Below are 18,882 nucleotides of genomic sequence, written 5' to 3'. Positions count from 1 at the left end.
GATCACCTCCTAATGTTTTTTCCAATCTAAATTACTCTATGTTCTAAATGGCACAATCAGGGGATTTCCTTCAAAAATATCCTAATGCTTCAAAACCCAATAATATATGATAATTCTCTCGAGTTCCCTTCCTGGACTTGGCTCAGAACCTCTTCCAAGGCAAAGGGCTTGCCATTTAACAGAATTTACTGAGATCCAACTTCAAAGTAGCATAAATACTCTGGTAGGTGAAAGACAATTGAGACAGGAATGTAAACATCAAGTGCCATTGAATAGTACTTAATTTTTTTTCCAGTGAAGAAAACCAGGTTGCAATTAAGGAAGTCCAGAAGGAAGTTTTGATGAGAAGTAGACAAGTGAAATAGAAATTACCAAGAATTTCGGGACAGGGAAAACAGGAACAAAATAAGAAAGTCAAGAACTTGGGAGGTAAAGACTCTCAAGGTATGAAATAAACCTTATGCAGCAAAGAGCTAACTCAAGATCCGACAACTGAATCAAGCCTGAGAATGGGAGAAATAAAAAAGCTTGTAATTCAACACAAATAATGGGGAAGTTTGCATGCTCTCCATCAGGATAACCTCCTTAACAACACAAAGTAATTGGATATTATAAAATTGTCTCTGATTAGATTAAAATGGGAAACAGCCACCAAGTGTCTGCCTAGAAAAAAGTCTGCTCATTAGCAAAACTCTGTCTGAATAAAGACATAGTGCAGAAATACTCCACGTAGGGTGGCCTGAGGTAGCATCCGAGAGCATCAGGGGTGTATAACTCCTGCCAGGTACCCATCCTGCATAGCATCCTACAAGGAACTTCAGTTAGAAGGCAGGAAGAATTAAGAGTCCTGCTTTACAAAGACGTGGAGAGGAGAGTAGGGTAGCCCATCCCTGACACAGACAGGGGATGTGTTACTGTGGAAAACCTGTATCAAGTGTGAAGGGATGACTTTATTTGCAGTATGAGGGAACTCCATGGTTTTGCACATCTGCTATGTCCCCCTTGTCTTTATGTGCTTTTACTATGATGAACTGAAAGTTGTTACAGAGTTGAATTGAAATTTTAAAGGCAAGTTCAGGGTTTGCATGCCCTACCTAAAGACACACAGGTTTACAGGGGAATTAAGAAAGCAAACTAAGATGTATGTAGCTTCCTGTTAGCACTGTGGAAGTGCATGACAATGCTGAGCTGCACTGTCCTGTTCAGATCCTATCATACGATTCTATGAATAGGGAAGAAGAGTTCATCACCTTCAATTCTTGCTAAAGCCCAATGTAATTCAAGTTCTGTCTTTTTCAGAACAAGCATCAGTAAAACTTGATGATAAAGCATGTGCAAATTTATATGAAGGATAAGAATCAACAACTGTGCCTCCACCAACAAAGTGAAATTAAGAATCCAGCCCACTAGAAAATACCCATTCCATACATTTAGGTTTTGTTACAGACACAGGTTACATGTAGTATTGAGATGGAATGTCTATTTGACATTCTGAGTATTTCTGTCTTGAGCATTATGTATCTAAACACTGTGGTATCAGATTTTCTTCAGCTAAACTTTAAGAGTTCTCATTTGAATCAGAAATTGAAGCAGGCAACTTGATCTTCTGGCACTGTCCCTATCGTTTCTTGTCAGACCACTATTTAAACACTATTACCTCACAAAGAGGCTTTCCACCGATAAGGAACTTGTGTTGTTATTGAGATAATTATCAATGCATTAGGACATTATGTATCAGAATTTACAGCAGTCATGCACACGACCATCAAGACAAAAATAATGCCACTTGCTGTGGTTATGTGTAGCATAAACCCGTATCAATAAAAAAATCAATTATAATTGTCAATGGTTATTACACATTAAGAGCAGGGTATGTGGAGAGAAATACTTTACCTGACACTTTGAACTATTGCACTTTAAGAAGTTAGGTGAAATTTATTTAATCTACCTGTAGATACCAACACTGCAAACTGAATTTGCCATCCCATGCACTCCCTTTACAGACTACGCTCTCATCTTTACAGAGCTCTTCATCTAACTTATATTAGGTATCTCTTAGCATAGGAGATCTGAGACATATGCCTGTGAATTGCAAAATTCCTTTCACTAAGTGTAAGAGAATCTTCTACTTATGTGTAAAAATCTGTATTTCTTCAGTTAAGTCCCTCCCAGCTGTTAATAAAGCCCACAAAATTTCAGCCTGGTTTTGAGTTCAACTTGTGAAGTATAACTGATTTTTTTCTTTTACAGTGGGATTACACAAACACATACAAAAAGATAATAGTAATCTACTTGGAACAACATTATCTCTGGTTTGCTAACTTTCCCAATACTGACAGAAAATACTCACTTATTAATGATACAGCAAAATCCCAGCAAATCTAAAATACTGTTTTGAGTACTATCTCTCGGTAATTATTTAAATCATGCTGCACATATTAAAAAAAAAAAAAATGTTCTTAATGCAGCAGTCAAGCACTCAGAATCTTAAAAACAGTTAAGGTATTCTATGAACCCTCAGTCTCAAATTTAGCCCTGTCAAATACATTTATTTAATTACAGAAGATTTTTTTCCCCATCTCATTTTTAAGGATAAACAATGCTCATGTAAATGGGCAGTGCTTTACTACTTTTCTTGCTGCCCAAGATCCTGACCTCAGATTCATCCTCAATACCGAATTACATGTTTTCTCACTGTTTCTTCTGCAATAATGTAGATGGATCTGATTACTTCAGAAATTACTGCTTATCTCCCCAACTGCCCCACCAGTGTAAGGACTAGAATGGATTTTTATGCACCCAGAACTCAAGACAGGGAGATTAACAACCAGAAGTATTAATTAGTTTCGAGTACAGTCTGAAACACAGTTCTACATCATTTCATATATATTTAAGTACAGTATTTACAGACTTAAGTTGAAACTGACTGCTCAGCAGTTTTGAGAATCAGATTCAAGAAAATTACATTCAATTTTATACCTGATTTTGGATAATCAGTAACAAAGTACCTTGTCTGACTACCTTTTCTCAGCATTTTTTAGCAACCACATGACAGAATATAGGGAATTCATCGATTTTCTGCTGCACTAATTGCAAACTCTCCCTCTCACCCATTTCCCATGAACATTTCTGCTACATGCTAAGGAATCCAGTAAATACTACCACCATTTACAAACCACCTTACATAAGCCATTAAGTCCCCAGCACAAACCAGTCTAGCAGATGACAAGAATGTACTACAACATACCTCTTGAGGGGGCAAAGCAGTTATACACTCATTCTAAGCATCCAAAATTAAATGTTACATTAAAGCCTGTCTTCCATGCCAGGCTTTAGCCTTAAGATACAGTAATTAAAATACAGTTTAAGCATTTCTTCACTTGAATTTGTGAAAAAAAAAATTATATACACAAATTACATGGAATTTCATTCAACTTGTTTTATGTAGTTCCATCTGCTCTCTTATCTTCACAATTCAAGTACTGTTGAAAACTACCAGTATTATTACAAAAGAGGAAGAGATTTTCTGTTCCTTAGTCATGGCTAAACAGGGAGAGTTCAGAAGTTGACTCTTTGCTTTAAACAGACACATGCTTATGCAAATGTTTCCTCTTGTTTACTGAAATCAACTGAAGTCAAGCTCAGTCTCAAGTTTAGAGTTCAATGAACCAAACTTCCATCACTAATGTGTTAGAGCTCTTAAGTGAAACACAACCCTCCTTACCCATGATGAATTCTGTAAAGACAGAGCAAAATATGATCTATGTACAGAAATTGTATTAAAGTAAAAAAATTCCAGGCATTTTACTTGCAGTTGTTTTACAGATTTCTCCTACTTTCATGAGTGACCAAATCAGGATTTTTAACTTGAATTGGATACTAATCTGTGTTAAACCAGTATTTATATCAATCAGCCCAGCGTACTGACAAGTTACAGCATTTGTGAAGATTTTGTCTTTGCCATTGTTCCTATAATCTAGTCCGTCTTGACAACAGAAACATTGACTTTGGATGTCATTCCAAAAGATCTAATTTCCTCAGTCAAATGAAGCTGTATTCCGTTAAACAAAATACCTTTTAAACCATGTTCAGCTTCCAAAGGAAAGATGATCCAAAGTTTATTTTACTACTTTAAAGATTGCGTTATGTTCTTTCAGGCATTTTTAAATAATACAGTGCTCTTTATGAGGCTGTAACTTTTCCAGAAGCAATCCTTTAGAAATCTCATTGACTGATACTATGTTCCCACCTCACTGTTTAGAAATGAAGAGATGTATAACCATAGTTTAAGCAGATGAGCATTGATCACCTCAGCTGGCTACTAAGAGCACCTTCCAGTTCTCGTCAGGAAATTTAGTCACCACTCTGGAAACTCACATAACAGGTGTTTGCTCACACAATTTTTGGGACATCATCTGTTTGTACACAGCTTCAGTCTTGACAAATGAAGCACACTATCATACTATTTTTACCTGAATTCTAATGGTACTGATTTAAGCATTCTCCAAGCTTTACTGATGCATATATACTCTTCTGCTTTACTGCAAAAACAGCTCCAAGAACACTAAGCAAGTAACCTGTTTCAGTACTGGGGACAGCAAGTCACAAGTAAGCTACATTAAGAAATACTGTACTTTCTGCCATTAATATTTGTCCACATTTATTTATGAGTAAAACAAACAGCAAACATTACAGCAAAGGGAACACTCAAGCCTAGATTTAAAAAAGAAGAAAACAGATGCCTGACTAGATTCTGAATTTAGGCACCTCGACTGCTGACAAAGTACACAAAAATAAGTGAAAGTGATGAGCATTTCAGCAAACTTCGTAAGTGCATTTCAGTATTTATTTAGATGTTTTAAGCTCTCGCACTAGATTTTACAAGCTGGTGAACACTGGCAAAAGTATTTCTCCCACAGAACTATAACCACACATTCCCAAGACAGTATAAATATATGGTTGAACTAACATTAATACACATCACCATTTTATCAATTACATAATAAAACAAATTATCAAGTATCCAAATATTAAGTTACGCAGCTTGAAAGGCATACAAAATATTACAGAGGTCTGCCCAAGTCATAGCAGAAACTCAAGAAGGAAAAACTAAAAGAAAAGAAAAAGATCACACTTTCAACAAAGCAATAGTTGGTAAACAACTCTCAATAGGTACAGTAAAAGAAAACTACAAGATTTTTCAGAAATTTTCTGATTAAGAATTTTTAGCTACAATAACAAAGCATTTCTACATTTTAAAAAAATATTTACTAAAGTAAAGGGCATATTCTATACTTCCTGCACAAGACAAAGGCAACATTTTACTAGAAATATTAAATAGCCCCTCCCAACCTTTTCAGGCCCTCTGTTAAGTTGCACATGAAGTGCCAACATTAATTTTACTGTAAGGCTTTTTGTCTGGAGACATTAAAGACTTGTGTGCTTCTGTACAATTTAAAAGATCTTCTACATGAATAACTAGAGTAATGACTTGTAAAATGGAGAGGTTCAGGTAACAGAAAAGTACAGATGCAGGGGTAAAAAACTGCTGTAGTTCATAGTATTAAAAAGACAGACTGTGCAAATCCTGATAATTCTAGTGCGATTGTGGGAGACAAAAACATACAGTGAGCAGGCAAGACTACTTTAGAGGCCATATTCTTCCATATTGAAATGACTGTTGAAAAAAAGATAGTAAGGTCCAGATAAGCTGCTAGTTCTCACATCATTAGAACTATGCTCATTTTAAGGAGAAACATGTAGCTGATATGCTGGGTGTTTTGGCACCTAATCTCTCTACAGATTGATTTATTTTAGTACCCCAATTTTTAGCAGTTGAAACTAGGTCAGTAAGACTCAATGGCATGATTAAAGGGTATTTCATCCGATAATTAATGAACAAGGAGACAGCTCAGAAACAGGGTACAGCAAAAACATTTACTGGGTCTCCAAATAGACAGATATTTATCTAAACGTAGAAGTTGCATTTCTACTGAGCCTTTAGCCTAATAAATACTCCTAAGGAAGCTTCCTTTACTACTAAAAATACCAGACTGATGTCTTTGGAATGCAGTCTGCTTAATTCTAGTTTCCATCCTTTATTCCCAAAGAAGTACTATAGGCTGTTGAGCTTTACTGAATACAACAATTATTTCGGTGACCATTGGAGTCTTTAAAGCGCAGACGCATCTTGGGGCGGTATTTCTCCAAGTACAGAAGTTGCTTGCTGTTGAAAGCTCCACGCCGCTTCCTAGGTGGAGAAAAACAGATTTTAAACAGAACATTAATCTACTGCCCAATGAAATAGTATCACCAATCAGAGAAAAATATTTTTAGGTCACTTAAAAAAGCCACCTTTAAGTCAAGGCGGTAACCAAAACAGGGATAATTGGAAGTTAAGTGCCAGGAAAGAGGGTGGTAGCTTCCTTTCACAAATACCTCACTGGACCACATGCTCGAAGGAGTACATACCATTTTGGACAGTGTTCTAGCCTATGATAAGCACAAGCCAGAGATTTTACATTAAGATCTTTAGAAGAAATTTTAAAAGGAAGCTATAGAGCAGATACAAGATGGTCTTCTTTAGAGCTGAAGTTATTCATTCTCTTAAAATAATTATGAAGAATACTACAATAGTAAGAAAGTAAATAAATATTTTAAGTTCCCATAATAAGATGCTGAACAGAAATTAAGCTTTGTTTTCTCAAACCATAAATATGTGAAAAAAAGGTACATGTTGGCTGACCGTTTGGAGCATGTACCTGGCTTCCTATTCCTCATTTCATATACAACCAGTACAACCTGAATTTAATTCTTCAAAGGCCTGCAATTATGCAAGAAGTATTCTGTTACTGTTTATAATGGATGCAGCTTCTTTTAAAGATAGCTGAATCCTGAGAAATTAAAACTTTGAGACTAAAACTGTTCTCATCCAACTTATATACATTGATTAAAAAAATCCAAGGAATTATTTGCCTTCAGCAGACCACCAGAAAAGACTAGGAAGAACTTCACAGCACACTTTGATCTAATAAAGAAGGAAGGATCCACCAACATGAACGAGTATTAGTTCTGGCTAGAAAACAGAACCTAAATTCCAAAGGTATTCTGTCTTTCATATATAAAATAAGTAAAGAAAACTCTGCAAATCTAACTGAAAGTTAGATTTGTTAATGGTTGTTTTGGTTTTTTATAAAACCTCCTCAAATAATTATGTACCGCTTCTGGTTTCACCAGGAAAATACCCATTCCACAGGTCCAAGTCCTACAACACTGACTGTGTGCAGTACAATTTCAGACGTACTAAATTAAATACCTTACCAAAAAAAAAAAAAGGCATCAAAGACAAGAGTAACACTCAGAATTTCCTTCACTACCCAAGGATGTATCAACATATTGAATCTTGGGAATAGCTACATGCGTCATACTTACTGTCTTATGAACTGCACTGCATCTTCATACTTCATTCCACATTCTATCAGTGCAAGAGCAACTAAGACTGGAGCTCTGGTTCAAAAAAAAATAAAATCAGTTTAGCTTTTGTCAAAGCATACTCAGAAAAACAATTTACCCAGTTCTCTCTTCCGCATATCTGAAGTTTCTTCTCTGGGAAAACAGAAAAGGCAGAAGGCATTTCTCCATTCATTGAGACATTAAATCACCTGGTTTTGAGTTAGCCATTCTCCTTTAAATAGGGGTTTAAATTAACTCTGGTCCACCTTAGCTTCATTCTTCTGACTTTAGGAACAGGAGAGGACAACAGGAATAAAATGAAAGTCATCTTTAACCATTTGTTTTAAATCAATTGATTCTGAGGAAGAATTGCATATGGGTTTCTATTCTCCACAATGAGTCATCATTAGAAGCAGTCAGGATGCCAAAGCAGAAGTCAGAAGAGGGGTTGAGTTCAATAAGAACTGACAAATCCTAGAACTAGCATTACAAGTTTTAGGAACAGATGCAATCCACAGGCTGCTGCACTCCCCTGAGGATTTCCTTGTTTGCCACGGTGTTCTTCCTCTGACAGAATCAAGTTTCAGTTAGAAAAGCTTGACTTAAATCAAACTCAAATACCTTAGCAATTTATGACTCCAAAAAAAAAAATCAAAGCAAAACCTCATGCCACACACTAGCAAAAGACTTGTGCATCTACTGGTAAGTGTAAGTGGTTTTGTATGTTCAGGGATTTAAAAGAAAACTTACATGCTAGAAAGCTAGGACCATCTTTTCAACTAATTACCTGCCCAGTTCTGACAAAAAACCAACTGGTATCATTCTAAGCAGCAGAAGAGGATTTGTTTTGGTAACATTCATCACTACGGTGAACTTTGTTATGTGTGAAGCCACAATGCAGTGGATAAGCCAGGCTTACAGACAAGACCAGAAACCTCAATTTTATACTGGACATGCTGAAATCCATGGCTAGAATATATCAGCTCCTTTTTGATCAGATCTAGTTCCCAGGTAGTCTTGAACAACAGTAGAAAAACCATTATTTTCTCACATCTGTTGAACTGTATTTAAGATAGTGCCAGCAGAAAGAAAAAACAGGGCTAAGAGGAGAATATTTAGCATTATCCCTAGAAATTTTCATGTCACTTAGCAATGAGACAAACAGCTTTGGGACTTTGGAAAACACTTTTCATCCCCCAAATAGGTGGTGGATGAAAGCTGGTCTTGATGTGCCAGAACCACCCACTTGTTTGCGGTTAACAGTTACAATGCCCTCGGTTCAAGGAGACTGGCAATACTACTGAAATGGAGATGGAGAGGAAGCAGGCAAGTCACCAAAAAACAAATCCATTAGGAAAAAAAGACAAAAATATCAGTGGGACACTCATCAATATACTGGGTACAAGAACATACTTGTTAACTTAATTCTGTAGACTTTGTGAGAGCTGTGACAGAAGCATCATCTCTTGACCTAAAGACCTTTAATAAATACATACAAGTTTCCTGCCATCTTAACTACTTTTAAGCATGAGGTCACTCCAATACTGGATACGTGACTGTTTTACTTTTGCCTCAAATAAACTTTTGCACTAGATCTTAACAAGTCTGACCAGGGATGACAATTCAACAGATCTTTAAAGCTTCACCCACCTTCCAAGACCAGCAACACAGTGTACAGCAATACAACAACCAGGTTCTTCACGAAATTTAACTTTAAGGAGGTTTAGCCAATCATCAACAATCTGGTTGGATGGTGGAGCACCGTCATCAAAGGGCCAGTCCTAGAGAACGGGATTGCAAATACATAAAGATAGAATTCTTGTAAGCTGCATGCATAGGCAAAAAAAGACAGGGACACAGTGGACAAAGAGCTGACAGCTAAGGAAACCACTGAAACCTACAATTCTCTAATAGTGTAACTATAAGCAAGATTACAAATACTTTCCTTTTAATCAGTTCTCATTAAGCGTATGATTTAGATCGAAACTTGAACCTTTTTTCCTTACAAGAAAAGATGTCTGCACATCTTTTTCCTCCATCAGCTGCTGGAATACACTCATAAGAATTAACAAGGTGGTGTCTAATAATCTTTTTTTGGAGAAGGGGGCAGGGTGAAGCAGGAAATAGGTTGGCTTTGAACCCTGCTTCTACACTACTTACCAAAACCTGAATGCCTTCTTTTTCCACCGGAGCAGTGTCATAAGTAGCTTCACACACTCTTACCACTGTGGTAACACCGTATTTCTTAAGTTCCTAGGGAGTGAAAAAAAAAAATTGTAAGAGTAAAGTAGCTTCACTTACCATTTAATTTTCTTGATAAGCTAACTTAATAACTCATTCCAAAGTTTTCAGTAGTAAACTCATGCAAATGCTTAACATCCTGCAAAGAACACAGAAAGCTGAAAAGACTAAAATCTTGGGTGCTAATGCCAAATACTTTAAGGTTTTCTGCAAACATAGTCTTAATCTGCAGACTAAGTTTTGTTATGTTGGATCAGACTTTTTTCCTTTAAGATCAGATCCAGATCCAAAAGATCATTCATTTTAAAGGAACAGGAAGCTTCCTGGTTTGCAAAGCTACATACTTCACTAAAAGCATTCTGAGCGAAGTTCAAGTCCTCCCCTTCTCTCTCTCTGCTTAAAACAACAGGTTTGCTAGACCACTTAATGTTAAGAGTTACAAGGACAGGACAATGAATTATTCCAGTTCCCGAGTTGTCATAACAAAATTAAGCTTTCCATTTTGCTGTTACCCTACATTAAAAAAAGAAAAAGCAATCCCTCTTCATTCCAACCCATCAGTCACACTGCAAGTGGCACGGTAATGACTAAAGCATTGCCTAAGCATACCTAATATATTTGTGAGAGTATAAAGGCAAGCAAATGTTATCTCACTGTTTCCTGTAAATAATCCTGCACCAAATGCAGAAGTAGCTGTAGTACACCTAAAATCTTACTAAGGAGGGACTTGGCAAACTTGGACCTTCCCACTAAGTAGCTTTGAAAGGAACTTATTAGCATACACACACACTTTATACGACCATGCACTTTATAGTTCCAACATGCTAAATACGTGGTTTAGATGATAAATTCAGTACTAGCAATATATGCCAAGCCACTGGCTTTAGTCAGTAGCATGTACCAAAGCACTTAAAGTAGCTTCAGCAGCTCTGGATGCAGAGTAAGCCTCTGGATGCCACAAATTTCACTCAAGTAGATGCTATGACACAGAGGATCCTCTTAAGCGACACTAAAACCATGATCTGCTAATAGTGAAGGAAGCTAGGCAGTGAAAGCATATTGCAATCCTATTATTTGTTTCTAAGGTTCTGACCCACAATATGTATCACTATGCAGCAAGTGCAAGGAAATGTTACACCACTTCAGTCTAGTCTGAATGTGAGCTCCTACCACTAAGAGATATTTGTGTTGTTCTACACATAACTCTGCTAGATAATTCCTGTTTTCAAACCTAAACAATGTACTTAATGTACCATGTACTAGACAGTATAATTATTACTTTGCTTCCCTCTCAGAATGATGTTTGTGGAGGCCAAAGTATACATGAACAGATTTGTCTGCAGATCTTTGAAGCATAGCACCAATATTTAAAAAAAAATCAATATACAGCCTCAGTATCTCCTCATATGGTTTTCACACCAGCTATCATCTAGTAAAGGAAATTTTAAATACAGCATGCTGTTCAAGCATTAAAAAAATACATCAGTAAGAATTCTGTACTGGCCTTACCTCTATAAATTTGTTTAAGGTTGCATTGGTTGGATTATGTGTGATCAGGAATCTCATGTTCTTGTAGGTGATTTCCACAGGAGCTGGGCGGTTCATTCGGGCCATATTGATTTAGTTAAACATGCAACAAGATTATGAAAGGATTAAAAAAAATTCCAATACAGAAGTGATGTAGAGAAACTGAAGTCTACTTCACTATACTCCACGTGAAATTCTCAGTGCTTGGAAGTATGAAGTTGGGAGCAATGGGAAATGAAATGAACCTCCTAACAAGAAGCAGCAATTCTTCAATCCAGTAATACTGAGGCAAAAGAAAGGCAGTGCACTGAGGTTTACCCCATCCAGGTCTGAATTCCGTTGTTAAATGCTCTGCCAATTTCAATTCAACGCTTCTTATCCTGGTCAACCACTCTTAGGGGGGCTTCTTGGTGGAGTAGTAATGAATTTCTACAGTTCACTTGTCTGCATAGAGGTCGTGCTGTGCCTGGCAGTAGTCTCCACTGCCCTTCAGAAACTCCATAAATGTGTGACCAAGAACACCACAGAACTGCTGTAAAAAGAGGGGGGGAGGGAAAGCATAATGAGTACAGGTGAAACAAGGTTATTTTTAAGACATCAAGCTTTACAAAATGAAAAAATAAAAACACAGCGACTAAGCAGTTTCACAAGGTTTATTTTTTATTCCAAGAATTAGGTCTGTGTAAGAATCCTGTTACCTTTCTTAACATGGATTACTTGAAAATAAATACATTTACTTATTACAAAGTTTCCATGTAGGGTTTTTGCAACACCAAATCCCATAATGTATTAAAATACCAATTTCATTTGTGCTTAACATAGCAACAAGTTTTAAGAACTCCCATATTTATAAAAAGAATAGTTCTTCCAGGATACCCATACAACTGCCTTTTCCATTTTGAAATGAGAGACATCACAACATCTACTAAAGTTACAGTGCCTAAAATTACAGAAAAAAAAATGCGTATAAATCCACCTGACTCAAACAGGAGGCCTTGAAAGCAAATGCAGTCTTTGTGGCCTAGCAATACAATGTATGCTTTTGAACAGAGGCTTTTGAGACACATGGATTTCTAACTAAGAAACATTTCACACACTAAAGGCTGAAGATCAATGGCAACCTTATATGCTTTTAACAGTCTTTTTACACCATGACTTCATTAATATACTGAGATAGCAGTAATAGCCTAGCTAAAAACATATATAGCAAGTTTATTGAACAGATAATTCCTGTCCAGTGGTATGCTGCTTAGCTACGGTTAAATTTATATATATAATTACTGCAAGATGCAACCAGGAATTAAGATAGCAAATGAAGTGCTCCAAATTGTGTATTTATTTGCAGATGCTGCAAATGAACGACCCATATGTACTTGTATGCACCGTGGAACCCTTACAGCAGACACGTTAATTCTGTGCCCAGCTACTTTACCAGTGCTCCTGCTTATACCTGCCTAGGGAACAGGTGGGAAGAAGAAGCAAGTTCTGTCTTCCAAAAGAGAGGTACAAGTCGAACCACATGTCCACTAAATATACTTAGGTATTAGAGAGAAACATAATCAATCCTACAAATACTTAGCAGAAAAAATTATTTATGTTGATTAGTCAACTTATTTTCATGTTTTCAGACAGCTTCCTGGTAAGAGTTTTAACATGCGTGTTATGTCACAGGCATGACTTGTAAAAAACAAACAAAATAAAGAAGCACACAAGAAAACCCCAACCTGCTAATAAACACGAGAATGAAGTTAAAAGAAAGAAACTAAGATGACAATTTCACACCCACTTTGCTGCCACTCCAGAGATACTACCATCACCTGGTAGTGATGTAGACTACAGGAATAAGTTTGCCAGCTCTTGTGAAAAAGCTACTTCAGTTTTTATCTTTAACAACTTGCAAGACAGCAAGAACTCTAAGTATAATAGGCGTAGAAAAAGAGTAAGAAGGATCCTCTTAAGTCACAGGTCAACAGAGTAACAGGAACCAGGAGAATTGAGACTCGGAAGAACTCCAAGAGTCATCATCTGACTCACCAGCCATGCCCTAGCAAGGTGGCAGGTGTGCATTTAAAAGCCTCCTAGGACCAGATCCAGAAAATAGCTAAAATACAAACTGAAAAAAAGAACTGAAGGTAACTTATTTAAAGTCACTTTCAATTAGTTTAAGAAGCAGAACAGCAAAAAGGGATGGGACGGCTTTAGGCAGATACAGCTGCACAAGGTCTTGTGCTGCTTTTCGCACTGCACCGGAAGATCTCATATTGATCTCTTCTTAAGGCTGCTAAGAAGAGTAACAGTCAGATCCTTGCCCTGGTTAAGGATGAGGGAGTGAAGCTGTCAGAAACATAAATGCATGCAAGTGAGCTTGAGCACACAGAATGGAGTTGTTAGAGTGAAAATCTTTCAATCAGCAAAATGGAAATTTTGGGGAGAAATGCACATTTAACATGTTGCCATACCAGGGTGGGTAGGTAGAAAGAAGTAATCAGGATTTATCCAGTCTTCTAGGCAGGCTGCCCTTAGTCTGCAACTAGGAGTACTCAAGACACCAGACAAACCAGTAAACAAGGAAAAGGGCAGGCAGCACAGAATTAGTTAAGCAAAAAATCCTTCTTTTTAATGCATATTGCTAATGACATCTTAGAAACTGGGTGCACAGGTCAAATTCTTACACAAAGTAGAAGCAAGTAGATTATGCAATGTTACATTTGAGTTCTATGTGTTATTAACCCTTACAAAGGAATTCATTTTGTTAATTACTGACTTAACAGTCAGTATTAGACACATCACAACCTTAGTAATTCACACAACTAAGGACCTAACCAAGCACATACTTAAGCCTCACTGTTTTGTTTGCCTTGGCAACTACTGCTGCTACATTATAAAGGACCAAAGCTCACAGTTTCCTTTGATGTGAATGCCATCACTTCTCACCAACACTAACAGGAAAGCTTCATAGGCAGACCAACTCCTTAAGGCAGCAACACACTGAACTATCCCAAGACAGCTTTGCCAACCTAGTTTCATTCTGTTCTAGGAGTCAAATAAAAATTAAAGATGAGTAGTACATGGGCATGCTGTTTGTGTTACAGCATTAAGCCAGAGTACAAGGCTTCACCCACCTTCAGCAAAAAGACCTGGAAGATGAGAAATCAGCTGTGAAAATAGTGTTGCAGTAATTATGATGACATCAGACTTTGAGGGAACTCAAATGATGTCATGAGCTTTCAAAAGTCTTGGAAATACAGCTTTGAAATTACTATATTGTCTCAGAGTTTTGGTAGGTAAGCTATCAAAACAGTCAAGATAGTGCATGAAAGCAAAAAGTTGCATAAGTGAGATTCAAATGCAGAGTGTTGAATGCGGAAGGTTCTTCAACAGAGTAACACCAACTCATCATTTGTAGCACCAAGTTGGGTACCCCAGCACGTTCTTTTCAATTTACATATAAATTTTCCTTGAGGAAATTTAACACTGAAGGATTTTGGAAAAAGTAGCAGTTTCCATCCCAACAGAAACGCCAACATTTAGATTGTTAGAGCCATCAAAATAAACTTGGAAAAAAAAGCTAAAGTTAATGTACCAGGACCATCTATTGAGTGGTAACCTGTCCATTATAGCTGCATTAATTATGATCGTATGACCTACGACAATGCAAGCTAGGAGAAGTTAGAAAATAGCCTGTTCATATAGAAGGATGGCATCTTGAAAGGAAAGGCTTAAATTCATGCCCCTCTCTGGGACAGAAAGCTAAAGTACCTGTCTTCACTGACAAGCAGATTCACATGGATGTTAATTTGGGGTTTGAAACAGTCACTCACGTTTGATAAAATTGGTTTATGAAAGTAATCTATTAGATCATTATTGATATAGGGAAAACAGAGAGGTGCAAGGTTATGCCACGCTGTAGACATACTGGTTCACAACTCGGTAGCATCTTGAAAAGGGATGCAAACAAAAGCACTTGTTAACACAGTTAAATGACCCTTTACCTTCAGAAGATGTGCACAATGGTTCACGGTTGCTCAATCCACCTGCTCATAGACCAAAAACATTTATATCCAGAACCAACTATGTGGTCTCACATTCTCTTAAGTCAAGACCTGGCACACACTCACCTACTGAAACCACAGGACTAAAACTAGAAAACTAAAATAAACTAAGTTTCATGACAATTTGAGAACACCTGCAAGGAAGTTTATTGTTCTAAATTACTACCCAACAAAAAGATACTGAATGACAAATACCACCGACTTCCTCTTACTATTCAAGACCTCAGTAGCAACTGCTAAGGCAGTCAGGGAAGAACAGGAGAGTAAGGGGTACAAACTGCGAAGTCATTATGCAAGGTAGAGGCACACCTTCATAAGGTGCTCTTGACAAGATGTACCTCCTATCTACTGGGCACATAAATGCCTGTCTTATGATATCCACAGTGATAACACTGTCCATTTTAGACTACAGAAAGCGACCCATTGCCTATGAAAACACATTCATATCTTACCAATGGGAAGGGAGAAACCAAAGGTTTATCATAAATTTGTTGCGACATGCTCTATGCCGGAAGGATATTCCTGTGGTTCAAGTATGCAGTGAAGGGGGAAAAAAAAAATTATCTCAAAACTTCCTGTATAACAAGTCAATGCAGCTTTTAGAGATGATGAAATTGAGGCCATGTGACTCAGTTCAAAGTTCTTCTGCTTGGACCACAAAAACATTATGCAAAGAAGCTCTAACAGATATTGGAGAAAATTAGACATCACAGAAACCAATCCATCCCCTTGTCTAGCACTACCTCCTGGGTTTCCAAAAGCAAGGAATCTCCAAATGACTTAACACTGTCACTTCAATAGCAAACTACATAAATCCTGTCATTCTACTAAAAAACTATTCCATTATGTTTTAAGCAATAACATGAGAAATTTAGCACACACAGCAATAACTGTCTGCATGTATCTCATCAAGTTTAATTAAGCCATGAACGCCTAACAAAAAGTTGCAACTGAGAAGAAAGCAGTAAGGACTTCCATTTAACACAGAAATATTTCTTGTATTGATCCAATAGAGTGAGTTTTAATTTTTTGAAAAAGGTGACAATCTGTTGTTAGTTTATGGTTCACTAATATCCTTATTTGGGTGTTCTGGTTAATGTTTAAAACAAGTGATCACTTACAGTCAGCCAACATGCTGGGATAGATCCGACATTCTTATGTAGCATGTATTTTGTCAGAACAGGAAAGTTTCACTTGATAGAAGTTATTAGATAAGGCTAAGTTCTATTTATTTCCTGTCTTACTGACATTTAGTTTCAGTAAGACAATGACATCCTGTTCCTTTGGCTCTTGTTATATCTGTCATTCATTTTTATTTCTCATTCTCACATTTCCTCTCATGGATGTGTAATTTCTGTATTGCCTCTTCTACATTTGCCCCCTGAAATGACTCTGAAGACAATTTCAAAACCCTTTGCTGTTCCATCACTGGAATAATATGAGCTGACATTTAAGTGTAATCTTAGGTGTCTCGACTTGGCAGTTTTATGAGATTACAAAGAGACAGGTTTCATACTTCTGAGTCACTGCTTTCAAAAGACTCACCAGATGCAGGTAGACATATTGAGAAGTTGTCTCCAGCAGGAGTAAGAAACACCAGATTACAGGACCTTCATGCCACCAAACTGTACAGCTCATAACACTTGCAATGTGCATAGCTGGCTACCAGCTTCTATCGTCGTAGACGACTTGATTTTGTTAATTCTTTGTCCTTTTTGCTTCCCTGCTTTTGGAGGGCGTACTACCACCAGCAAGCCATACACTGTTTGATTTTTTCTGCTTAAATACACACTGTGCTCTGTGGTTACAGATGTTAGGCAGCACAGGCACTGAGATTACTAGGGGAGTTAAAAACAGAAAACAAACCACAACCCGGCAAGTAAAACCTTCCGAAGCTGAACTGTGATCACCTCCAGAAGGAAATGCCTTCCTTGACAAGACAGATGGCAAGGTCTTGAAAGCAGTTTCAGTCAAAATTAAGGTATTTGACTGTATTCGTGAGCTTTTGAGGCTCAAGACAGATTGTTACAGAAATGTCTGCTTCAACGTGTACTTAAATGACTCCTCTGCGGACTTTTCCTGCCGAAAAATACCGGCTGCACACCCGAGTTCGGGCATACCCCACCTCTACTGCATAGAGCTCATTTTGGAAAGGACTCACGTCCTCGCTCGCAGCCGACACCGACTCTCCGCCCGAGCACGGCGGAGACAAAGCAGCTGCCCAGCCGCCTTCGCCCCGGCCGCAGCCGCGCACGTGGGGCTACGGCGGGGGGCGAGCGCCGGCCGCGGCAGCCAAGCCTGGCAACCAGCCTGGCAGCCAGCCGCCCACGGGCAAGCCCCGGCTTGCCCGGACAGCCGCGGGCTACGGCTGCCCCGCAGCCGCGGGGTGCCGGGCTCCCGGCCTGTCTGTCCCAATCTCTCCCCAGCGCGGAGACGCTGTCCCGGCCGTGACAGCGCTCCGCGGGCCAGGCCGGGCCGTCGCCCCGACTGCGGCGGTCACAGGTTCGCATCACGCCTCGATCAGGCTCCCGACGCGGAGCCATCTTGTCCCCCGGAGCCGCCGCCCGGCTCGGCCTCCCCCCGGCAGGGGGCTCCCGGCACGGCCCAGGGCGCGGAGCCACGGCCGCGGAGGCGCTGCCCTTCCCGGCGGGCGGCCCGGCTCGGCGGACTCCACCGCACAGAGCCCGGCAGGGAGAAGGTCGGGCCCCGCGGGGGGGGGGTAAGCGGCAGCCCGACTCACAAAGCGGCTTTGTACCCGGGCCGGGCCGCCCAGGAGCCGCGGAGAGGTCGTCACCTCCTCCTTTCTCGGCAGAGGAGGGAAGAGGGGCGCCAGCAGGCGGGGGCAGGAGAGGAGCACCAAGGGGGAGGGGGGCCGAGCCGTGCCGCAGCCGGGAGGGCTCGGCTCCCCAGCGGCCCGCCCGACGGGAGACGCAGCCCGGCGCTTCGAGAAGCCACCCGCAGCCGGCGTGGTCCGGGCGACAGAACAAAGAGACAACATGGAGGAGATGGGGGAGAGGGGGAGGAGAGGCGCGGTAGCTGGGAGGCCAGCGGAGCGAGGGGCCAGGGCGGGGGGCGCGGGCGGGCAGCACTCACAGGAATATGGTTACTCATTGAAGACTGTAGCCTGATCATACAGCCGGGGTGCGGGCGCCACCGCCGGGGGCAGGAGGAGCAGAACCAGAAGGAGGAAGAGGAGGAGGCGCTGGAGGCCGCGGAGCTGCCGGCGGGGGTTCGGCGGCGGCGGCGCGGGGAAGGACCATACAGCGGCTGCGGCGGGCGGGCGGCTCTGCGGGCGGCGCCGGGTGGACGCGGCTGCACCAGGAGCGACACTCGGCGCCGCCTCCCGCACGAGCGCCCCGAGCCCCGCCTTTCGAACGTCACTGACGAGCGTCGCGCCCACCCAATCAAAGGCGCCATCGGCGCGTCTGGGGCGGGCGCGAGGCCGCGGGGGGCGCGGCGGAGGCGGGGCGGGCGGGCGCGCGCGCGAGAGGCGGAGGCGGCCGGCGGGAACCGGTTCGTGAATGGGGACGGGGCGGGGAGCGGCCCCCGGGGCCGCGCCGGGACACCCCGCGCGCGCCCTGCCCCCTCGGGCCGGTGGAGGCGGCTTCGC

The 18,882-nt window shown here is 40.3% G+C and overlaps 1 protein-coding gene across 2 annotated transcripts; it reads right to left on the bottom strand.

Annotated features, from left to right (window-relative positions):
- Positions 1–4,828: 4,828 nt before the first annotated feature.
- On the bottom strand, positions 4,829–18,563 carry PTP4A1 (protein tyrosine phosphatase 4A1). Of its 2 annotated transcripts, none has more exons than XM_048297505.1 (6): positions 18,366–18,563; positions 11,203–11,752; positions 9,613–9,705; positions 9,103–9,233; positions 7,432–7,506; positions 4,829–6,250 (listed from the first exon to the last, which is right to left on the bottom strand). In XM_048297505.1, the coding sequence occupies exons 2-6, from the start codon at positions 11,305–11,307 to the stop codon at positions 6,133–6,135; spliced, it is 522 nt and encodes a 173-aa protein (XP_048153462.1). In that variant the 5' UTR covers positions 11,308–11,752; positions 18,366–18,563; the 3' UTR covers positions 4,829–6,132. The 2 variants fall into 2 exon arrangements, with proteins under 2 accessions (XP_048153462.1, XP_048153463.1); XM_048297506.1 differs by having other exon boundaries at positions 11,203–11,749.
- Positions 18,564–18,882: the final 319 nt, after the last annotated feature.

Source organism: Corvus hawaiiensis, chromosome 3 (assembly GCF_020740725.1).
Source record: "Corvus hawaiiensis isolate bCorHaw1 chromosome 3, bCorHaw1.pri.cur, whole genome shotgun sequence".
Taxonomy (NCBI): domain Eukaryota; kingdom Metazoa; phylum Chordata; class Aves; order Passeriformes; family Corvidae; genus Corvus; species Corvus hawaiiensis.
This window is presented reverse-complemented; position numbering and strand designations above follow the sequence as displayed.